This window comes from Somniosus microcephalus, chromosome 24 (genome assembly GCF_052327205.1).
Source record: "Somniosus microcephalus isolate GS21.2 chromosome 24, FLI_Smic_1.0, whole genome shotgun sequence".
Lineage (NCBI taxonomy): Eukaryota > Metazoa > Chordata > Chondrichthyes > Squaliformes > Somniosidae > Somniosus > Somniosus microcephalus.
Window position 1 is genome coordinate 9,632,353 of NC_141010.1, and position 25,097 is coordinate 9,657,449.

The 25,097-nt window shown below is 47.8% G+C and overlaps 1 protein-coding gene across 7 annotated transcripts in view; it reads right to left on the reverse strand.

Moving 5' to 3' along the window:
• Window positions 1-25,097, reverse strand: part of srcin1a (SRC kinase signaling inhibitor 1a) — a 496,431-nt gene that overhangs the window by 405,662 nt on the left and 65,672 nt on the right. For 5 of the 7 annotated variants that reach the window (XR_015073440.1, XM_085966198.1, XM_085966197.1 and 2 more), the window contains exon 3: window positions 22,572-22,634. Coding sequence is in view for 4 of the 7 variants with exons in the window: in XM_085966198.1 (XP_085822324.1) it covers window positions 22,572-22,634 (63 nt within the window). In the remaining 3 variants the exon portion in view is untranslated. Of the gene's footprint in view, window positions 1-11,682; window positions 12,208-22,571; window positions 22,635-25,097 lie in introns of those variants that run through there. The other 2 variants (XM_085966195.1, XM_085966194.1) reach the window with 1 other exon arrangement.

A 25,097-nucleotide genomic window follows, 5' to 3' on the forward strand; every position in this document is an offset into this window, starting at 1 on the left:
TACAAAGGTTAGGGGTCACTCGTTCCAAACAGGAAATTGCTCCTGAACACCTTGCTGGGAGAGCAATAACCAGTACTGTATTCTCCCGGGTGAGGGATCAATATCAGAGAGGGTCAGTGACCCAGTGAACTGACAGTGTGTGCACCACGCTGAATATTGACAGCAAAATGCAAGAGGAAGGCTTTTAAAAAAAAAACCAGGAAGACCCCATTATAAAATTAACTAGTGAAAAAGGTCATTTAAAATCATGCTTATATTGGCAGGTCTCTCAAACCAGACTAACCTGGAGTGAGACTCCACCCATTTAGATTTAAAATAATAATAAGCCGGACTTTTAAAAATAAACACAGCCGTACGTGTTTCAATGGACTTTAATCCATCTCATTCTTCTTGATGAGCAACCTCAGTCCCATGGTTTCCTTGATACCAACAGCTCTGTATTACTGCAGTTCTGCCCCGTTTAAGAATTTGGAGACGTTCCCTTAAACACTAGTCGTGCTGCATTAACGGGCCGGTTCTTTGGGGGGGGGGGGGGGGGGGGCATCTTGCAGCGAGCCCCCGTTAGACTTTTTCCTGCACCGCTTCAGCTTGAAAAATAATTGCGCCGTGCCTCGCTGGGAGTTAGAGCTGATAACAGCGAGGGCATCTGGGATCTTAGTGAACGACGGGACCAGCTGTCTATCTCCTCAACCAGTGAGATTTAAGGATTGAGAAAGAAACAAGAGAAACGAGAGAGAAGGGAATTGGGTGAATTGGAGTCAAATCAGGCACAGAAAGAGAAAGAGAGAGAGGGAAAGAAAGAGATTAAAAAGAGACAAAGGAAAATCAGGAAAAAATTTAAATATATCAAATTTTAAATGCTTTAAATCTCTAAGAAGAATTTACCACCTGCAGGAATGAGACTCGACAGTATAAACCGTTCCCTTTCTGGGCCGGAGAGGTGGATTGGCAGTCATTAACGATTATCACAACATTAAAAGGGTACTTGTGCTGTTCAGTAGAAGCCCGAACTTTCTGCGGCGAGTTTAATGGGCAATTAAGCTGCAAATCCAGCAACCTCTTAAAAATAACGGGGAGGCTGGGGGCGAGATGCCTTTTGCATGAAGCAAACAGCGCCAGAGCGGCGTAAACCGACCAGCGGGTTCCGGAGATTCGCAACTCCTGGTGTATCTCTTAATCCCCCGAACTCGCTGGGCGACTTGCACATTAATAACGGCCTGCATCGTTAACACCGCCTCATTCTTCCAGCAAGATTTGGGCCAATGTCGCCGACGTAAGAAAACTCACTAAGCACTTGGTTGAGTATAAAACAAGGCTTTAATCAACTGTTTCACAACCATGAGATTCTAATTACATCACTAGTTCCTGGTTACAAAAACGTCCTGGGCAAGCTGGGCCCACGCCCGAGTATTTATACTCCTTGGACGGCGCCACCAGCTGGCCGCCCAGTGTTATTTCATGAGTTATTTCTTCACGAATGATAAGATTCATGACAGTCGCAATGAAGCAACTGTGGAAATCCAGACCGGAGACATCGGTCCGTAAGATGGAGTTTGTCAGCTGCTTAGATTATGGAGAAAATTCCACATCATCAGCAGTTAGTGAGCTGCTGAACATGAAAATTCTTAAAACCTTATAATAAAAGTAGTTTTTCTTTTTAACAGTTGGTGCTGAACGATTGGTAACCGCAACAACAATATAACACAACACACTCTCCACCTTGTTTCTATTGCAGGGCCAATTCCACAGGGTCAGTAACAACAGACAGAAAACTGTGCATACAGTCTAAAGGCCACGTATTCATTCACTTCTGACCGCTGGACCTTCTCCAAAGCACAGCACGGCAACCAGTAAACCATATTAGCCTGCATAGCAGTCTAAACTTACAACAACAGTTTGCATTTATAGTCATAGAGTTATACAGCACAGAAAGAGGCCCTTCGGCCCATCGTGTTCATGCCGGCCATCAAGCCCTGTCTATTCTAATCCCATTTTCCAGCACTTGGTCCATAGCCTTGTATGCTATGGCGTTTCAAGTGCTCATCTAAATGCTTCTTGAATGTTGTGAGGGTTCCTGCCTCTACCACCCTTTCAGGCAGTGAGTTCCAGATTCCAACCACCCTCTGGGTGAAAAAGTTCCTCCTCAAATCCCCTCTAAACCTCCTGCCCCTTACCTTGAAACTATACTCCCTGGTTATTGACCCCTCTACTAAGGGGAAAAGTTCCTTTCTATCTACCCTATCTATGCCCCTCATAATTTTATACACCTCAATCAGGTCCCCCCTCAGCCTTAAATATAGCATCTTTAAGGTAGAAAACCGTCCCAAGGTGCTTCACAGGAGCGTAATTGGACAAAAAAAAAACATGCTGAGCCAAAGGAGAAGAGACTAAAAGTTTGGTGAAAGATGAGAGTTTTAAGGAGCGTCTTAAAGGCGGGGAGAGAGAGGCGGAGAGGTTTAGGGAAGGAATTCCAAGGCTTAGGACCTTGGCAGCTGAAGGCACGGCCGCCAATGGTGGGATGAAGGGAGCCTAGCTAGCTGGTGGGTGCTCCCAGAGACGCTGTTTACATGGCTGTTTTGGCTCCACTGTATCTTTGGGAGGGTCACTTCCAGAACCAGCTGCTCGTTTGTGGTGCAGCGCTGTTACTAAAGTCTCGGGACACCATGGACATCATCGCTGGAAGGTAAATGCTCCATAACTTCAAATTCCTTTCGAATTTGTTTTTCTCTCTCATGAAAATAGAGTTACAGAGCACAAGAGGTGTCAGCCTTGGCTAGTGTGGGCAGCACCCTTGCCTCGGAGTCAGAAGGTTGTGGGTTCAAGTCCCCACTCCAGGAATTTGTGCACAAAATCTAGGCTGACATTCCAATGCAGTACTGAGGGAGTGCTGCACTGTCAGAGGTGCTGTCCTTTGGTTGAGATGTAAAACCGAGGCCCCGCCTGCTCTCTCAGATGGTTGATAAAAGATCCCAGGGCACTATTTTGAAGAAAAGGAGGGAAATTCTCTCCAGTGTCTTGGCCAATATTTATTCCTCAACCAACATCACTGAAGGCAGGGACCGGGTACTGAATTTGGATGATCAGCCATGATCTCATTAAATGGCAGAACAGGCTCGAGGGGCCGAATGGCCTACTCCTGCTCCTATCTTCTATGTTTCTATGTTTCTACGTAAAAACAGACTATCAGATTATCGCATTGCTGTTTGTGGGACCTTGCTGTGCACAAATTGCTGCCGTGTTTACTACATTACAATAGGGACTACACTTAACAAAATAATTCATTGGCTGTGAAGTGTTTTGGGACATCCTGAGGTCATCAAAGACGCTATATAAATGCAAGTTCTTCTTTTCTTTCGATTGAGAGAGAGCTGAACACACAGATCACAAGACGAATACGCACGAGGAAGACCATTCAGCCCATCAATCCGAACAGAACCTACATGGCTCCCATCATAGCATCTATCCACCTCTCGATGATGCCTGCTTTCACTACCCTAACTGAATGTGCAGTTCGCGAGATGCAATCACTGAGCCAGTGTTGTCTCATTATCTCAGCACGAGGCTGCTTCCTTCTGCTGAGATATTCTTGAACTTCTCAAACCCAGTTCCCCTGTTGATGGGCTCGGCACTCAATTTAATAGTATTTTGAATTTCAGATGTAGAATTGGCTGCTAGTGTTGGGGAGGGGGGGCAGTGAATCGAAGGACCTCAATAACGGCATGGTCACAAGAGGAAGACCATAAGGCCCATCTTCGTTGATCCATCCCAAAAAATCCTGACGTTCCCCCATTGCAGTATCCCATTGGTTCTGAAATGATTCCAGGGTTTCCACCTGCACTGTATCTGGAAGTCCATTCCCTGTATTGTTCACACTCTGTGTGAAGAAAGATTTGCTGATGTCAGTCCTTAATTTGCCTTTTACTAGTTTTGAAACTGTGACTCCTTGTTTTAATTTTGCAATTTAGTTTATAGTAATATTTCAGATACACATTTCCTACTCCCTTAATCTCATATAACTCTGTAAAATCACTTCTCAAACACCTCCTTTCAAGGTGGAAGAGCCCAAATATCTCCAGTCTTTCTGCACAACTCGGACCATTAACACTGGAGATCAGGCTCGTGGACCATCTCTGCACCACCTCCGACCTCGAATGTCTCCCTTGGGTCTTGGTGACAGATGTGGACATAGTACACAAGCTGTGGTCTGATCCAAGTCCTGTACAGTTTGACCCCGATTTTCACTGGCTTGTATTCTGTTTCTTGAGGGCCTGTTTGAGGCTCAGAACCCCCCACTTTCCAACCAAACCTTGCCTTCTCTACTCCGCACTGGCCACGTACTGAGAGGTCAGGAAGGCTACTTGTTTGCAGGTCTCCAGAACCCTCACTCTAGGCGGACTCTTAGCTTGAACAACTTTTATAATTTAAAAAAATGTTCATCCTCATGCTCAAATCCCCCATGGACTCGCCCCCTCTCTATCTCTGTAACGTCCTCCAGCACTACAACCCTCCGAGATCTCTGCGCTCCTCCAATTTAGACCTATTGCTCATTGCCAATTTGAATTGCTCCACCATTGGTGGACGTGCTTTCAGCTGTCTGAGTCCTAAGCTGTGGATTCCCTCCCTAAACATCTCCACCTATTATAATAATAACTCTGGCGATGGCATTGTATCCGTAGCTGTGTGGGTAATCCTAATTGGGTCATGGCTGCAAAGTTCAATCACTGATTCTGCAGTTTCTGGAGGTGTCTCCTGTGCCATATCCAGGTAGGAGTAGTGTGGTCTGTAAAACATGGGTCCTTGGTCATAAATGGCACTAAACATATCCCATGAGGTGTCACTGGACCAGAGGGTGTTGTGAACTCATGAATTGGTCCATCTCATCCAACTCATGCGTGATAATGGGACCAGCAAAAAGGATAACCAACTTTTCAAATTTGTTGGCTGCAACTTGGACGGCAGCAGTAATTTAAAAAGGACTTCAGGAGCGTGCATCTTGGCAAACTAAAGGCTTCAAAACAAAAAAGAAAAAATAGAGGAAAATAAAAGTATGCAAGATGTTCAAGTTAAATTAAATTCTCATCCAACAGCAGTGCTCAGATCAGCAACTTAGCAGGACAACAGGGTACCCACAAAAAATAACATTTTAAAAGCAATTGAGGCAAGAATCCATCTTTAAGTTAACATAAGCTGAGTGTCAGTTGGTAGCACCCTCGCCTCTGAGTCAGAAGGTTGAGGGTTCAAGTCCCCACTCCAGGGACTTGAGCACATAAAGCTAGGCTGACACTCCAGTGCAGTACTGAGGGAGCGCTGCACTGTCGGAGGTGCCGTCTTTTGGATGAGATGCTAAACCGAGGCCCCGTCTGCTCTCTCAGGTGGACGTAAAAGATCCCATGGCCACTATTCGAAGAAGAGCAGGGGAGTTATCCCCGGTGTCCTGGGGCCAATATTTATCCCTCAATCAACATCACTCAAAAACAGATTATCTGGTCATTATCACATTGCTGTTTGTGGGAGCTTGCTGTGCGCAAATTGCTGCTGTGTTTCCCACATTACAACAGTGACCACACTTCAAAAAGTGCTTCATTGGCTGTAAAGCGCATTGGGACATTCGGCGCTATATAAATGCAAGTCTTTCTTTTAAACAGCAAGTGTTTTCCAACATGCCTCCATGACACTAGCCCTTCCGCCAGATTGCACAATATAAATAAGGACCTGCGGCATAAACATCCCGTCATCTGACAAATTCCACCATGACCTTTAACACTTGGCACACGAAAGGACATTTTATTTTCCATAACACTCCTGGCAAAAGCAACAGTCAACTCCTGGATGACGTAAGTGTTACTGTATGTAAATCACACCAAACAGGGTGGCAGAGCAGCAGGAGTTAACTAGAACACTCATAGAATCATAGAATGGTTACAGCACAGAAGGAGGCCACTCGGTCCTTCGAGCCTGTGCCGGCTCTCTGCAAGAGCACTTCAGCTAGTCCCACTCCCCCGCCCTTTCCCCTAGCCCTGCAAATTTCTTTCCTTCAGATACTTATCCAACTCCCTTTTAAAAGCCGTGATTGAATCTGCCCCCACCACCCTTTCAGGCAGTGCATTCCAGATCCTAACCACTCGCTGCGTACAAAAAGTTTTTTCTTACGTCGCCTTTTGCCAATCACCTTGAATCTGTGTCCTCTGGTTCTCAACCCTTCTGCCAATGGGAACAGTTTCTCTCTATCTACTCTGTCCAGACCCCTCATGATTTTGAGCACCTCTATCAAATCTCCTCTCAACCTTCTCTGCTCCAAAGGAGAACAACCCCAGCTTCTCCAGTCTATCCACGTAACTGCAGTCCCTCATCCCTGGAACCATTTTTGTAAATCTTCTCTGCACCCTCTCCAAGGCCTTCACATCCTTCCTAAAGTGTGGTGCCCAGAATTGGACACAATACTCCAGTTGGGGCCGAACCAGTGTTTTATAAAGGTTCATCATAATTTCCACACTTTTGTACTCTATAGTTCGATTTATGAAGCCCAGGATCCCGTAAGCCTTATTAACTGCTTTCTCAACCTGCTCTGCCACCTTCAACGATTTGTGCACACATACCCCCAGGTCTCTCTGTTCGTGGACCTTCTTCAGGATTGTACCCTTTAGTTTATATTTCCTCTCCTCATTCTTTCTACCAAAATGCATCACTTCACACTTTTCTGCATTAAATTTCATCTGCCACGTGTCTGCCCATTCCACCAGCCTGTCTTATGCCTTCCTGGTCTATCACTTTCCTCCTCACTGTTCACTATACTTCCAAGTTTTGTGTCATCTGCAAATTTTGAAATTGTGCCCTGTACACCCACGTCCAAGTCATTAATATATATCAAGAAAAGCACTGGTCCTAGAACCGACCCCTGGGGAACACCAGTGTATACCTTCCTCCAGCCCGAAAAACAACCGTTCACCACTACTCTGTTTCCTGTCACTTAGTCAATTCCGTATCCATGCTGCCACTGTCCCTTTTATTCCATGGGCTTCAACTTTGCTGGTAAGCCTATTATGTGGCACTTTCTCGAACACCTTTTGGAAATCCATGTACACTACGTCAACTGCATTACCCTCATCAACCCTCTCGGTTACCTCATCAAAGAACTCAATCAAGTTAGTTAAACACGATTTGCTTTTAACAAATCCATGCTGGCTTTCATTAATTAATCCACATTTGTCCAAGTGATTGCTAATTTTGTCCCTGATTACAGTTTCTAAAAGCTTCCCCACTACCGAGGTCAAACTGACTGGCCTGTAGTTGCTGGGTTTATCTTTACACCCTTTTTTGAACAATGGTGTAACATTTGCAATTCTCCAGTCCTCTGGCACCACCCCCATATCTGAGGAGGATTGGAATATTATGGCCAGTACCTCCGCGATTTCCTCCATCAATTACCTCAGCATCCGAGGATGCATCCCATCCGCTCCTGGTGATTTATCTACTTTAAGTGCAGCCAGCCTTTCTAATACCTTGTCTTTATCAATTTTTATCCTATCAAGTATCTCCACTGCCTCCTCCTTTACTATGTCTATGGCAGCATCCTCTTCCTTGGTGAAGACAGATGTAAAGTACTTGTTTAGTTCTCAGCCATGCCCTCTGCTTCTGTGCATAGGTCTCCTTTTTGGTCCCTAATCAGCCTCGCCACTCCTCTTACTACCCTTATACTATTTACGTGTCTATAGAAGATTTTCGGATTACCTTTTATGTTGGCTGCCATTCTATTCTCATGCCCTCTCTTTGCCCCTCTTATTTTCTTTTTCACTTCTCCTCTGACCTTTCTATATATAGCCTGATTCTCAGATGTATTTGCAACCTGACATCTGTCATACGCACTCTTTTTCTGCTTCATCATATTCTCTATCTCTTCCGTCATCCAGGGAGCCCTGACTTTAGTTGCCCAGCCTTTCCCCCTAATGGTTATGTACCTGAACTATTTCCTCTTTAAAGGCAGCCCATTGTTCGATTATAGTTTTGCCTGCCAATCTTTGATTCCAGTTTACCCGGGCCAGATCCATTCTCATCCCACTGAAATTAGCCTTCCCCCAATTATACATGTTTACTCCAGATTGTTCCCTGTCCTTGTCCATAGCTAATCTAAACCTTACGATACTATGATCACTGTTCCCTAAATGTTCACCTACTGACACTTGCTCCACTTGACCTACCTCATTCCCCAGAACCAGATCCAGCAATGCCTCCTCCCTCGTCGGGCCGGAAACATACTGATCAAGAAAGTTCTCCTGAACACACTACAGAAATTCTTCCCCTTCTCTGCCCTTAGCACTATTACGATCCCAGTCTATATTAGGATAGTTGAAGTCCCCCATTATTACTCTATAGTTCTTGCACCTCTCTGTAATTTCTCTGCAAATTTGCTCCTCCATATCTTTCCCACTATTTGGTGGTCTATAGAATACACCTAGTAGTGTAATGGCACCTCGATTATTTCTTAACTCTAGCCATATAGATTCTGTCCTTGACCTCTCCAGCACATCCTCCCTCTCCAGCACTGTAACATTCTCCTGAACCAATACTGCCACACCACCTCCTATCTTTCCTTCCCTACCTTTCCTGAACACTTTATAACCAGGAATATTTAATACCCTTTTTGTGAGCCAGGTCTCAGTTATTGCCACAACATCATATTCCCATGTGGCTATTTGTGCCTGCAGCTCACTTACCTTGTTTACTTCGCTTTATGCGTTTACATACATACAATGTAAACCCATCCTAGACCATCCTATATTCTCTCTTAGTTTGACCCCAGTTAATACCTTACTATTTCTTACTTTAGAGCTCTCTGACTCTCCCAATCCTTTGAGCACTTTATTTCCCCTTTCTAATGTTACAACCTGGTGCCCATCCCCCTGCCAAATTAGTTTAAACCCTGCCCAACAGCACTAGCAAACCTCCCCACGAGGATATTGATTCCGGCCCTGTTGAGGTGCAACCCCCGTCCGGCCTGTACAGGCCCCACCTCCCGCAGAACTAGTCCCAATGCCCCTGGAATCTAAAGCCCTCCCTCCTGCACCATCTCGCCAGCTACGCATTCATCTGCGCTATCCTCCTATTTCTATACTCACTAGCACGTGGCACCGGGAGCAATCCGGAGATTACTACCTTTGAGGTCCTGCTTTTTAATCTCTTTCCTAGCTCCCTGAAATCTGCCTGCAGGAGCTCATCCCTCTTTCTACCTATGTCGTTGGTACCGATATGGACCACAACCTCTGGCTGTTCACCCTTCCCTCTCAGAATTATCATTATCCCACTTTGATGCTGCAATAGCGTTTATAAGATGAAGGAGTCATTATTAAAGATGCCAAAGAACCAGATACTAGATTCTGTGTGTACACCAGACACAGCACTTGCTGTAATCTAATGCATGTTAATTCTCAATAAACAGAGAGCTGATGGTTTTGGAATCCTTAAACAACTTGTGTGAACTCCAGGCACTAAGGCCTCAATATTAACCGCCCCAAACCCCAGCGACGGGCGGGAGAGGGTCATGGGGGGGCGGGCGTCAAAGACTTAAATACGAGGAACGCGACCCCATCAATTGCCTCTGTTACAGCAACGGATATCGTGACCTCTGAGTAACCTGTCGTGGAGAGGCAGGGCACTTCATTAACATACTTAAATCAGGATTCCCACAGTGCAATTGGGAGCCTGATTTAAAATTCACTGTTGCTGCATGGGTTTCCCAGGGTTTGGGAAACCCGGCAGTGAAAGGGAGGCAGGAGCTGCCGGCACGACAAGGTAATGGGTGTTTCAGCAGTCCTCGAGGGCCAGGAGGAGCAGGAGTGCTCCCACCAGGCTCCTCAAGGAAGCCTTCGGCCACCCCAGCCCCAATCTCCAGCCCTCCGCCCCCCACATCCAGCCCCTATCTCCAACATCCGCGCCCCCAGCCCCAATCACCAGCGTTTGCCCCAGCCCCGATCTCCAGCCCAGATCTCTAGCCTCCGCCTCCCCCAGGCCCCGATCTCCAGCCTCCTCCCAGGCCCCGATCTCCAGCCCCCTCCCAGGCCCCGATCTGCAGCCCCTCCCAGGCCCCGATCTCCAGCCTCCTCCCAGGCCCCGATCTCCAGCCTCCTCCCAGGCCCCGATCTCCAGCCTCCTCCCAGGCCCCGATCTCCAGCCTCCTCCCAGGCCCCGATCTCCAGCCTCCTCCCAGGCCCCGATCTCCAGCCTCCTCCCAGGCCCCGATCTCCAGCCTCCTCCCAGGCCCCGATCTCCAGCCTCCTCCCAGGCCCCGATCTCCAGCCTCCTCCCAGGCCCCGATCTCCAGCCTCCCCCCCCGCCACAGATTCGATCTGAAACCTCCGCCTACTGCAGGCCCCGATCTCCAACGTTCACCCCAGCCCCGCTCTCCAGCCCAGATCTCTGGCCCCCGCCTCCCCCAGGCCCCGATCTCCAGCCTCCTCCCAGCCCCAATCTCCAGCCTCTGCCTCCCCCAGGCCCCGATCTCCAGCCCAAACCTCTAGCCCAGATCTCCAGCCTCTGCCTCCCCCAGGCCCCGATCTCCAGCCTCTGCCTCCCCCAGGCCCCGATCTCCAGCCTCCCCCCCCCCCCCACCCCCGCCCATGGGTCCCCAGCTGTCACCTCCAGTCGCTGGCGTTGGCTCCCGCCCAGCCGGCCAGACTGTCCAGCTGCCAGGTGGGACACAGAACAAAAAGAGTGTCAGTGATGACCTGCCGTTAATTGCTGCGAGACACTTGCTGTTTATGTTAATTTAAAAGAGGGATTCTGGTCTCAGGACCCTTTTTAAAGAGTCAGTCTTATTGTTGAGACTGCACAGGTCAACAGATTGGGGGAATGAGGTTATTTGCTGGATTCCTCAGCCGCTTTTGACCTCCCCGCACCCCGCCTATCTTGGAGTCGGCATGTCAATGGTCAGGGGCCATAATTGTGTATTTATATATTAACGTTACATATGCATACATACAAATAGCTTAAATCTCAGGGTTCAGGACAGTTCTAAACACCATCTCATGGTTTGTAACCTTATCTGAACACCACAATTAGATTCCAGCCCTGTAATCCACTCCTGGTCACCCATTATCTGATATATATCTATAATAATATAAACCATTCAAACCTCACAATTAGATTCCAGCCTGTAACTCACCCTAGGTATCTGTCATTCTATACATAAACATTCTGAACTTTTTAATTTGATTCCGACCTGCAACTCACACCCAGATATCCACTATGCTACCTAAAAACCAACGGAACACCCCTGGATTAGATTCCAACCTGCGCCTTGTTCCTGGGTACCTGTACTCTTGGCTTTAAGAGAAGTTTTAGGCTCTGATTGCAGTCAGAACTTTGCAGTGATTGCTCTTTTATTCTTAAAGACACTGGAACCCTCGCCCGGAGACTGAAGCAGTCTCACAGACCACACTCTGGGCTAACACCTGTATGTTGATAATGATCATTAATAATGACCACACACCTTTAAATTGACAGACGACAACAGCCCAGAGGAACAGCAGCCTCTTTCACTTTAAATCTCACTGCTGGAGTTAACAGCGTGTACTACATCAGTGAGTCCACAGACTCGGGTGCAGTCGCAATCAAGCATGAAAGACCAACATTGACTGTTCAAACACACAACAGACATGTCAACAAGTTCAGGTGAGTCTAGCCCCTTACCTGGACAGCAGATTAAAGAGAAATCACGGGCATCATATCCAACCACCCACAAGAATCCATCTCAGTGAGAATGATCGCTCTGCCAGACCGTATTTAAAAGAAACCCTCCCGTAGTATTTTATCCTTTACAATGCCTTCAAGCTTTCTCTGTTTGGTGGCTGTTGCACTGAGCTAACAGCAGACCCGGGAGGCAGCGCTGAATGTCTTTCACAACACTGACCTTTGCAACGTGATATCACTGCATCCTAAAAAAAGGAAGTGAGCTCTCTCCATGGTTACCACTACTCCACCTGTCTACACACACACACACACACACACTCTGTGCTTTTTTACTGCACAGCATTAGCTGCAGTCCTCAGCCATTCCAGCCGCCTTACAGTCGAGCTTGATATACCTGCCTCCTGCTCAGCTCTTTAACCCCAGTGCGTCCACTTCTCACTTTCGTTCGATGCCCTGCTCATTTTTTTTGTCCTTTTCAAATTATTGACTAACTTTCCTTCGTTTTCCACCCCCCCCCCTCCCTTTACCTCTTCCCCTCGGATATATATATTTTTCGTACGAGTGGTGAATCCCGGTGGCGTCATTAATGAGATGGACCAGGAGGAGTGACTAAGGTTCTCACAATGTGAGGCTGCTGGATTATCAGCTGATTCAGGCATTGAACCACGGCTCTGCAGCCAGCCAATGGCTGTTCAGTGATTCCTCCCCATTACTTCTCTCCCTCTCCCTCTGGTGTTATCAATATCAGCAGCTTAAAGCTGCAGTTTCTCCAGCCTGACTTAGCACACTGGCCAAGATCAGCTACTGTAGGGTTGCCAAGATAATAAGAATTAGGAGCAGGAGTCGGCCTTACAGCCCCTCGAACCTGCTCGGCCATTCAATAAGACCATGGCTGATCTTCGACCGCAACTCCACTTTCCTGCCCGATCCCCATATCCCTCGATTCCCTAGAATCCAAAAATATATCTTGACATGTGGGGAAGAACAAAACTACAGGACATCAATATAAGATAGTCACCAAGAAATCAAATAAGGAATTCAGAAGGGACTTCTTTACCCAGAGAGTGGTGAGAATGTGGAACTCGCTACCACAGGGAGTGGTTGTGGCGAATAGTATCGATGCATTTAAGGGGAGGCTAAACAAGCACATGAGGGAGAAGGGAATAGAGGGTTATGCTGATAGATTTAGATGAGGAAAGACAGGAGGAGGCTTGAATGGAGCATAAACACCGACATGGACTGGTTGGGCCGAATGGCCTGTTTCCAGGTTGTAAATCCTATGTAATCCTGTGTATCTCAGCCTTGAATAGACTCAACAGCTCAGCATCCACAGCCCTCTGACGTAGAGAATTCCAAAGATTCACATCCCTCCGAGTGAAGAAATTTCTCCTCATCTCAGTCCTAAATGGCCGACCCCTTATTCTGAGACTGTGCCCCCCCCACCCCCACCTAGCTCTAGACTCTCCAGCCAGGGGAAACAATCTCTCAGCATCTACCCTGTCAATCCCCCTCAGAATCTTATATGTTTCAATGAGGTCGCCTCTCATTCTTCTAAACTCCAGAGATTATAGGCCCATTCTGATGAGCCCTCCAGGATTGGCCCTGGAGTCTCCAGGAATTGAAGGTTAATGTCCAGGACATGGCTGGGAGCAACACCCGGGAGAAAAATCATTGGGTCTTTTTCCACTTGCACTACACTACCGTACCCTGTAACTATCCCAGCAAATTGAAAAAATAGCCACTGATTTTTTAAAAAGAACGCACAATCTCCCAGACACCTTTGGAAGTGGAGGCCTGGAGGTGGAGCAGAGTTTGGAGGGGCTCAGGTGCTCATATTTTCTGGCGGTGCCCAAACATCCAGCGTTGCTGGCAAACGGTGTGGAGTGACATTCAAAACATCAGCAAGGACCCCACAGAAACAAGCAGACCGCCTCCTGGGTCTCACCATTGTGTCGCCCCCCCCCATCCCCAATCCCATCAGTCACCCCCTCCCCCATCCCCAATCCCATCATTGTCGCCCCCTCCCCATCCCCAATCCCATCATTGTCACCCCCTCCCCCAATCCCATCATTGGCACCCCCTCCCCCAATCCCATCATTGTCACCCCTCCCCCATCCCATCATTGTCGCCCCTCCCTATCCCCAATCCCATCATTGTCGCCCCTCCCTATCCCCAATCCCACCATTGTCACCCCCTCCCTATCCCCAATCCCACCATTGTCACCCCCTCCCCATCCCCAATCCCATTATTGTCACCCCTCGCTATCCCCAATCCTATCATTGTCGCCCCTCCCTATCCCCAATCCCACCATTGTCACCCCCTCCCTATCCCCAATCCCATCACTGTCGCCCCTCCCATCCCCAATCCTATCATTGTCACCCCTCCCCATCCCCAATCCCACCATTGTCACCCCTCCCTATCCCCAATCCCATCATTGTCACCCCCTCCCCCATCCTCAATCCCACCAAATTCTGACAGGGCGAGACAGACTGGATGCAGGGAGGATGTTTCCTCTGCCTGGGGGGTCTAGGACGAGGGGTCACAGTCTCAGGTAGGACATTTAGGACTGAGATGAGGAGAAATTTCTTCACTCAGAGGGTGGTGAACCTGTGGAATTCTCTACCCCAGAAGGCTGTGGAGGCCAAGTCACTGAATATATTTAAGGAGATAGATAGATTTCTAGACACAAAAGGGGTATCAAGGGGTATGGGGAGAGAGCAGGAATATGGTATTGAGATAGAGGATCAGCCATGATCATATTGAATGGCGGAGAAGGCTCGAAGGGCCTACTCCTGCTCCTATTTTTCTATGTTTCATTGTGACTCCACCCCATCCTCGACCCCACCATCGTCAAACTCTGAGATTTCCTCCTAACTTTAACCCATTCGTTCATATCATTGACGTGACAGCCGGGGCACAGCCCTCCCCCAATCAATTATTGAATGTGGTTGGTTTAAACAATTGCAGATTTAGATGAGTTGGTGGGTAGGGGGAGGGGGCAATCGATGGCACTACACCTGCACAGAAAGAATACATTATTTGAGATGTAGATATTTATATATTTTCTATCTTCGGCCTTGAGACGCGAATCCCCCAAGCCCTGGCAATATGGCCCTTGGAAGTCCCATGTAACTCAGCTTACTCACAGTCGGTAAGATAGCCCAGTCTGAGAGTAAGATATGTTGAACCAGGAGATATTCTTTGAAATCTGGTCCCGAATTCCTGGCCCACTATAGCAGCTGGACCAAGTCAACAGCAGCCCTGCACAGAAATCGCATACAAAGCCCCCTCTGTCCACACAAATTGGGTAATCGTCTAATCCCTAACGGCACAGCCAGCAGTGACTAACCACCGATACACTGGGTGAAGATGGCAGTCCCATGACTGTCCATAGCCCTACACATGAGTGGAGAGGGAGAGGCGCGATTTTGCTTTAAGTGGGAATGATCATCATCAAGGGAATGGCCACAATGGTACAACACACAAACTGTGTAGTTCCGCAATTCTCAACTTTCCCTTCTCTCCTGAAGGTGCTCACCCACGCTGGGTTAAAGTACCAGAGTCACCAGCCACCCCATTAGAACCTTGCCCAAACGACCACTCATCACGTGAACCTTGAAAGTGAGTATTAGCGGGCTACCATGGGTGGCATCGCCACCCAGTCTGATCCTGTTCTCACCCAATGCCCACATGCACATATTTTCCAGGCGGAATCACTGAATAATGGTCAGGATGGGAGACACTGGCTGGTTTTGCACCCCTCGCCCTAGCGCCAGGAGACAGAGGCAAGTTGTTGCATCGTTACCTATGCCCTGTTGGAGGTCAGCTAACTCAGCACAGACCAGGGACTCAAGCTGGGACCACCCTGGTTGGCAGGCTCAGTGACTCGCTGGCTGGTGCACACACCCAGTGCCTCAGACATTTTGACAAAGCATGTGCCTCCAACTCTGCCTCTCTCCAAAATTTAGCAAATGAACAAACCAGGCACATTTGGAAAGAGTAGAGGAAAGGATTGGGCTTGAACAAGCAACAAGAGTTCCTATGATAATCAGAGATTAGGAAGGCACTTTGGCCCATCCATCCAGAAATATCTATAGCTTTCCCCCCAATCAGAGCATCCAACTGTTTGTTAAATGGTTCCAGGGGTTCTCGCCTCCACTACCCATCTAGAAGTCCGTACCATGTGATAGTTCATGTGAAGAAGCATTTCCTGATACCTGTTCTAGGTTTGAACCTGTGGCCCTTTGTCCTACTCGCAGTTCAGCCATAAGTCACCTTCCAGATGTACCTTCCCTAATCTGTTTATTAACATATATACGCCAACAGCTTGTATTTATATAGCACCTTTAACGTAGCAAAACGTCCCAAGGTGCTTTACAGGAGCATAACCAGACAATAAAATTGACACTGAGCCAAAGGCGGCGGCGTTAGGACAGGTGAGGTAGGTTTTAAGTAGTGTCTTTAAGGAGGAGAGAGAAGTGGCGAGGTGGAGAGGTTTTGCGAGGGAATTCCAGAGCTTAGGGCCTAAGATGGCTGCAGGCACGGCCGCCAATGGTGGAGCGAAGGAAAATGGGGGCGGCAGAAGAGGCCAGAATTGAAGGAGCGCAGAGTTCTCGGAGGTTTGTAGGGCTGGAGGAGGTTGCAGAGATGGGGAGGAGCGAGGCCATGGAAGGATTTGAAAACAAGGATGGGAAGTTTAAATTACTCCATGCAGTCCCCGCTCAGTCACCTCCTTTCAAGGCCGAGAAGCCCGAGCTTGTCCAATCTTTCTTCATACCTCCGTGAGTCCTCTGACGTCAGCGATCAAAGTTCTCAGGCAAGGTTAAGAGCATCACAGGGACTTCCTTTGGGTAAAAGAATTTCAAGGAAGAATTATCATTCTTTAAATTTACCATGTTTTCTACTGTTGTTCAGTAGAAAACAATAAGAGAGTGCTGATGCCATCAGAAGACTCGGGCCTCGGAGGAGTGATTGAGCCCAGCAGTATAAAGGAGCTGGAGCGATAGTAGCTCAGTGAGTTTAAACAGTGAGCAACTGGGGCTGTTGTTGTTGTTAGGAGAGAGGAGATTACAGGGTGATTTGATAGAGATTTAAAATTGTGAAGGGATGATAAGTGTAGATAGAATCAAACTGCTTCCACTACTTTATTTCAGGGTTTATAATGAGGAACATGATTAGAAGATTAAATGCAAGAGATTTCTGAGAGTAGCAGAAACTATATATATATTTTTTTTTTTTACACGGAGGTTGTTGAACGTACTACCAGAGATAGTGGGCAGGATTTTCATTGGGCCGTGGAGGCAGGATTGGAGGCGTGTGGGGGGTTAAAATCCCGAAATCGGGGGGGTCCCGACCCCATCCCGCCCCCAACCCGCCTCCATGCCAGTTTCAAAGGAGGCGGGTACCTGACCCGCACTGGGACCCGCCTACCCGAGGTAAGGAGGGGGAGTAATTTTAAAAGGGGAACAAATAAACCTAAACTGATTCAGTTGGGTTTTTAATAATCAGTCTATGATCACTCTTTACAATGTATACTTCACAGACGCAATTAAGATGTTTAGTCCTGTTACTCATTAACTTTATCCATTTTAAGAGCTTGACCACTTTGTTTTTGACATTCAGCTCGGAGTTGTCCCTTTCAGCCAACCTCAGAGCTGGGAGAAAAGACGCACTGGATACAAGAGCTGCGGAGAGGTTGATGAATGGCTCACTTTCTGACCCCTTCAAAGGCTCTCCAAGCAAGGCCCAAGTCAGGAGTGCGATGGAACACTCTGGGTGGGCGCAGCCGCAACAACACTCCTGAAGCGCGACACCATCCAGAACACAGCAGTTCCCAGGATCAGTGTCCCTGCTGCTGGACTCAGTATCCATCCCCTCCACCACCAGCGCAATGCGGCTCCAGCGTGTAAAGCTCGGCAGGATGCTCTGCAGCAACTCACCAAGGTTGCTCCGAGAGCACCTCCCTACCCTGTGACCTCTACCGTTGAGAACGACAAGGGCAGCAATATTGTGGGAACACCATCACCTCCAAGTTGCACTCCATCCTGACTTGGACATATATCACTGCTCTTTCATAGTCATTGGGTCAATATTCCTGGAATTCCCTATTTAACACCATTGTGGGAACACCAGTGGAGGCAGCAGACCTGAGAGGGGGCGAGAGCGGAGCCTGAGGATATAAAGAGCGCGGCAGAGCGAGGCCCGAGAGCGGAGGCAGCGGACCCGAGAGGGAAAGAGAGTGGAGCCTGAAGATATAAAGAGCGCGGCAGAGCGAAGCCTGAGAGCGGAGGCAGCGGACCAGAGAGGGAGCGAGAGCGGAGCCTGAGGATATAAAGAGCGCGGCACAGCGAGGCCAGAGAGCGGAGGCCGCGGACCAGAGAGGGAGCGAGAGCGGAGCCTGAAGATATAAAGAGCGCGGCAGAGCGAGGCCAGAGAGCGGAGGCCGCGGACCTGACAACAAAAACAAGGATTAACGTCACAGGAAAGCAGGGAAGTGATTGGTTGGTCAGTATTTCTCACTTTATCTTGGGCATTGGTTTAAATTAAGAGCCGGGATTAAAAATTAAACGTTCAAAAAGGAGCTGATTGGTGAGTATCTGATAAGTGTTTTTACATGGCTTTCTTAAAGTTTTTAAGTGTATTCCAGCTAGATTAGTAAATAGTCTGTTAATTAGATGTATGGCTCACACCCGTGGAATACACATCCTGTGCCATGTGGGAAGTCCTGGACACCTCCCGTGGTCTGGACGACGACATGTGCCGGAAGTGTCGCCAGCTACAGCAGCTCAAGCACCGGGTTACGGAGCTTGAGCGGCGGCTGCAATCACTGCTGTGCATCCGCGAGGCTGAGAGTTACGTGGATAGCACGTTTCAGGAGCTGGTCACCCCGCAGCTTAAGAGTGTGCAGGCAGAGAGGGAATGGGTGACCGTCAGACAGAAGAGGAGGACCAGGCAGGTAGTGCAGGAGTCCCGAGTGCATCTTGTTCAACAACCAGTACTCGGTGCTGAGTACTGGTGAGAGCGATGGTTCCTCTGGGGAGTGCAGCCAGAGTCAAGTCCACAGCACCGTGGAAGGCTCAGCTGTACAGGCAGGGGGCGGGGAGGGGGGAGGGGGAGAGGAGAAGGAGAGCAATAGTGAAAGGGGATTCAATAGTTAGGGGAACAGACAGGCGTTTCTGAGGCCGCAGACATGACTCCAGGATGGTACGTTGCCTCCCTGGTTCCAGGGTCAAGGATGTCACTGAACGGCTGCAGGGCATTCTGTAACGAGGCCTAACTAGTGTTTTATACAGTTGAAGCATAACCCCCCTGCTCTTGTATTCTATGCCATGGCTAATAATGCAAGCATTCCGTATGCCTTCTTAACCATCTTATCTACCTGGCCTGCTACCTTCAGGGATCTGTGGACATGAACTCCAAGGTCCCTTTGTTCGTCTACACTACTCAGTGTCCTACCATTTAATTTGTATTCCCTTTCCTTGTTAGCCCTCCCCAACTGCATTACCTCACACTTTTCCAGATTGAATTTCATTTGCTACTGTTCTGCCCACCTGACCAATTTATTGATATCTTCCTGCAGTCTACAGCTTCCTTCTTCAGTATCAACCACACAGCCGATTTTAGTATCATCTGCAAACTTCTTAATCATACCCCTTATATTCATGGATGAGTGCAGCTCCAACAACACTCAAGAAGCTCGACACCATTCAGGATAAAGCAGCCCGCTTGATTGGCACTCCATCCACCTTCAACATTCACTCCCTCCACCACCGGCGCACTGTGGCTGCAGTGTGTACCATCTACAAGATGCACTGCAGCAACTCGCCAAAGCTCCTTCAACAGCACCTTCCAAACCCGTGACCTCTACCACTTAGAAGGACAAGGGCAGCAGACGCATGGGAACATCACCACCTACAAGTTCCCCTCCAAGCCACACACCATCCTGACTTGGACCTGTATCGCCGTTCCTTCACTGTCGCTGGGCCAAAATCCTGGAACTCCCTTCCTAACAGCATTGTGGGTGTACCTACACCATATGGACTGCAGCGGTTCAAGAAGGCGGCTCACCACCATCTTCTCAAGGGCAATTAGGGATGGACACTAAATGCAGGCCTAGCCAGCGGCGCCCACATCCCATCAATGAATTTTTAAAAAAGTCTAGATCATTGATATATACCACAAAAAGCAAGGGGCCTAGTACTGAGCCCTGCGAAACTCTACTGGAAACAGCCTTCCAGTCACAAAAGCACCCATCAACCATTACCCTCTGCTTCCCGTCTCCGAGCCAGTTTTGAATCCAACTTTGCCCTGGATCCCATGGGCTTTTAACTTCATGACCAGTTTGCCATGTGGAACCTTATCAAAAGTCTTGCTAAAGTCCATATACACTACATCAAACGCACTACCCTCCTTGTGACCTCCTCAAAAAATTCAATTAAGTTTGTCAGACATGACCTTCCCTTAACAAATCCGTGCTGACTATCCTTGATTAATCCGTGTCTTTCTAAATGAAATTATTTGGACTATCCTTTTCTCCCTTTTTAAGCAAGGGTACCACATTAGTAGTTCTCCAGTCCTTCAGCACCACACCTGAAGCCAGAGAGAATTGATGGTCAGAGCCTCTGCTATTCCCTCTTTTGCTTCGCTTAACAGCCTGGGATACATTTCATCCGGGCCTTGGGAGTTATCCGCTTTTAAAGCTGCTAAACCCCTTAATACTTCCTCTCTCACTATGTTTATTTCATCTAATATTTCACACTCCTCCCCCGATAGCAATGTCTGCTTCGCCCCTCTCCTTTGTGAAAACAGACGCAAAGTATTCATTAAGAACCCTACCGACATCTCCCGCCTCCACACACAGATTACCCTCATGATCTCTAATAGGCCCTACCCTTTCTTTAGTTATCCTCTTACTCTTAATATATTTATAAAGCATCTTTGGGTTTTCCTTGATATTACTTGTCAAGAATTTTTCATGCTCTCTCTTTGCTTTCCTAATATCATTTTTAATTGCACCCCTGCACTTTCTGTACTCCTCTAAAGATTCTGGAGTATTTAGCCCTCGGTATCTGTCATACACCTCCCTTTTTTTCGTTATCCTACCCTGTATGTCTCTAGACATCCAGGGGGCTCTAGGTTTGTTAGTCCCACCTTTTTCTTTAAGGGCACATGTTTGGTCTGAACCCTCCGGATCTCCTCCTTGAATGCCTCCCACTGCTCTGACACTGATTTACCTTCAAGTAGCTGTTTCCAGTCCACTATGGCTAATTCCCCTCTGAGCTTAGCAAAATTTGCTTTTCCCCAATTTAGAATTTTTATTCCTGGTCTATCCTTGTCCTTTTCCATAACTACCTTACATCTAACAGAATTATGGTCACTAGCACCAAAATGCTCCCCCACTGATACGCCTTCTACCTGCCCAGCTTCATTCCCTAAAACTAAGTCCAGAACCACTCCCTCCCTTGTTGGGCTTGTTACATACTGGCTAAAAAAGTTCTTCTGGATGCATTTTAGGAATTCCGCACCCTCTATACCCTTCACACTAATTTTATCCCAGTTAATATTGGGGTAGTTGAAATCCCCTACTATTACTGCCCTATAATTTTTGCACTTCTCAGAAATTTGTCTACTTATTTGTTCTTCTATCTCCCTCTCCCTGTTTGGGAGTCTGTAGTACACTCCCAGCAGTGTGATCGCCCCTTTTTTGTTTTTCAGTTTGACCCATATGGCCTCGTTTGATGATCCCTCCAACATGTCATCCCTCCTCACAGCTGTAATAGTTTCTTTAATCAATACCACGACCCCCCTCCCTTTTTACCTCCCTCTCTATCCCGTCTGAAAACAGCAGTTCACCTTGTACTTCAAACATAAGAACATAAGAAATAGGAGCAGGAGTCGGCCATTCGACCCTTTGAGCCTGCTCCACCATTCAATGAGATCATGGCTGATCTTCTACCTCAACTCTACCTTCCTGCACTATCCCCATATCCCTCGAGTCCCTTAGTGTCCAAAGATCTATTGATCTCTGTCTTGAATATACTCAACGACTGAGCATCCACAGCTCTCTGGGGTATAGAATTCCAAAGATTCACAACCCTTTTTCAGTGAAGAAATTTCTCCTCATCTCAGTCCTATATGGCTGACCCGCTATTTTGAGACTGTGACCACTAGTTCGAGACTTCCCAGCCAGGGGAAACATCCTGCCAGATCAGGATCAGAAGACCCTCCTAGATCTGAGATTGCTTGGAGGGAGTGCTCAATTCCAACCTACTACACTGTGAGATAGCAAAAGACAACGAAAACCAGAGTATTCAAAATATTCCTAATTTGGGAAGGGGCTTCCCCAAGTACCCTTTCTGGGGCAAATATAGTAAGGAATAAACTATGACAGTGTAACAGTAGATTTTAACCCCACATTAAATTAGCATGTAGAAAAACCCATGGATATTGTGATCATAGAATCATAGAATGATTACAGCACCGAAGGAGGCCATTCAGCCCGTTGAGCCCGTGCCAGCGAATACTCTCAACTTCTTAACTGAATGCCCATACATGGTGCTCAATGGACTCGGTTCAAAATTAATTCCACGAGCTTTAGAACATTGAAGGTTTGGATAGGAAAGCAGAACTTTGATGCTAATAATTCTGCTTCAAAAACACTAGATGCCATCCTGGAGTGCTTTCATTCCTAGTCTTGGTGATCTTTCCCCAGCCACCTTTTTCACTCCCTGTGGCTGCAATCTTGGTTAAACTCCAATATTTCCTGGTGCTGATCTCACTCACATCCCCCCCCCCCACCCCGCCCCAAACATGACTGCAAGCAGTTCCCTCCAACCACCAGTCTAGTTTTCCTTTTAGTCCCCATTTCTTTTCGCAATAATCTCACTTACCTTGGCCTCGATCTTGTTCCCTCCATCCCTGAACTCGCAGGCGCTCCAAGCCTCGAAGCCCTGCTGTAAGAAATATTCAAAGCTTTGAAGCAGAAAAGATCAGGTATCATTGCAACGTCAACTATTGAAACACACTGTATTACATTAGCCTACGTTCAAATACTAAACTCATTCAGGTCACCACCTACTGTCCAAAAAAAGAGTCCTGGGACCAGAAATTATATTTGCGGTATGGCATGAATTTCCCCCTCTACCTCCGAACCGAAAGCTTCCAGGTGTGCCAGTCGGAATCTAACACCAGTCAAATTTCCAACAGGCCGGGCACATTATTCTGATAACAGCTGTTTCTCTAGAACATGACTGGTGTCCAAGCAGGGTGCGACTGGCCATATGGAAAAATCGGGAGATTTTCCTGAATGTTCCCATGAATAGTTGCATTATTATCGGGGCATTCAATCCAAGCGCTGTCCTGCTTGTGGAATGCTTAGAGATGAAGCATTGATCCTCGGGGGGGGGCCACGTATAAAGTTTAAATCGACGTTCCCATTAAATTGCAGATATTTCAGGTTGTTGATACCAACACATTCTGATTTAGCATTCATCAACCAATGAAGCATAAAATGTTAAGAAGAGGCCTCTCCAAACATTCAAACTGCAACCAACCACTGATTAAGAATATAAGCACAAATTGTGTTGGTTGGACTTTTGGAGGCTAGATTGCCAGGGCTTGTGGTTGATGAACCACAGGCTGGCCACTCATGGTCTAGAAGATCAGTTAGAAACATAGGGGGCAATTTTCTGACGCTGGAGGAGGCGGGTTTGGAGTCGGGGAAAGGCGGGAAAATTCGAATTACTGAGGTCAGGTCAGAAACCTGACTCCAACCCGCCTCCGTGGGATTTCGCCGGTGCCGGTTTTGGCGGTCGGGAAACACTCCCGCCTCCAGCTGGCCATAGCGTTAATTAGCTACTGCAAATGCTCGTTAAGGGCCTCTCTAATCCTATTTTGAAAGGCCCTCTTGAATTTACCATCATTTTGGCGTGCTTCACCCAACTTCTGAACCAGGCCAGGTAAACCTGGCGGGTTGACTCGTGGGTGGCCTCCTCACTGCTGCAGGTCTAAGACATCGTTCACTGCAGCAAGGCTTACTTGCAGGTGCCAGACCTTAGCTTTAAAAGGTCTCTGACCACTTTTAGAAGGCCTTCCAAAGTCGGAGGTGCTACAGCTTGACTCCATCAACTGTGGGGCCTCCTGGGAAGAACCTCGCCCCGCTTACAACGAGCACTTCCCCAGAGGAAGCATCTGCAAGCAGAATGGGAAACATTCATTTCCTTTCACCTTGGACCTCAGATGAGGATGAGGGTGAGGAGGAGGAGGAGGAGGCTGAGGAGGAGGAGGATAATCTGGAGGAGGAGGAGCAGGAGGAGGTCAGAGCGCCGGTGTTTCGACCAGCGGCAGTGGCAGCACGTGAGCACATGACTGCCAGGGATTAACTTATCATGGCCAGATCTGTATAGGTTGGCCAAGTTGGCACATGCCCTTGGCTCCATGCTAGGACTTCATTGACAATGGACATGACTCTCTGGCCTCCTTTCAGTCAGGCCACCAACCTGACACTGCAAGTGTGGCAGTGCCCGCAATGTGGAGCTGCCTAAGGCTAAGTAACATGGCATAACGCCAACATTTTGGCATCAAATCATGTTAATGCTTTCCAACAGGGATGATATTTCATCAATACACATAAACAGTCACCCAATCTGCACTCAGATCTGGAGGTTATATCCCTTGCCAGCTGTACCCACACAGCCTTGGTTTCTTTGGCAGGCCTCTTCCTCCGAGATGAGTGGAAGAGCACCTCCATGCTAGCTGTCACCCCCTCCAACAACATTTGCAGCACCTCGTCCAAGAGCCTCGGGTAGACCTTTAACTTGGAATTGGACACAGTGGTTTCTCAAAAGATGTTGGAGGTGGTGCAGGAAATGCAGAAATGCTGTGGAATGAGCCAAGGGAGCAAGAAGCCATAAAATTATACTGGAAAAGTGCTGTCAACAGAGGCGAGTTTCAGTCCCAAAACACTAATTGAGCAAGGCATCCCACACCTCTGAAATCAAGTGGCTAATCACGGGATAATCTCAATTTTTTGAAAACTATCAGTGGAGGCGAGTTTCTGACACACCCAAGCCAAAACCCACCTCCATCTCACCTCCAGTGAGAAAATCGCCCCCATAGAAACATAGAAAAATAGAAGCAGGTGTAGGCCATTCGGCCCTTCGAGCCTGCTCCACCATTCAATATGATCATGGCTGATCCTCTATCTCAATACCATATTCCTGCTCTCTCGCCTTGATGCCTTTTGTGTCTAGAAATCTACCTATCTCCTTCTTAAATATATTCAGTCACTTGACCTCCACAGCCTTCTGTGGTAGAGAACTCCACAGGTTCACCACCCTCTGAGTGAAGAAATTTCTCCTCATCTCAGTCCTAAATGTCCTACCCCGTATCCTGAGACTGTGACCCCTCGTTCTAGA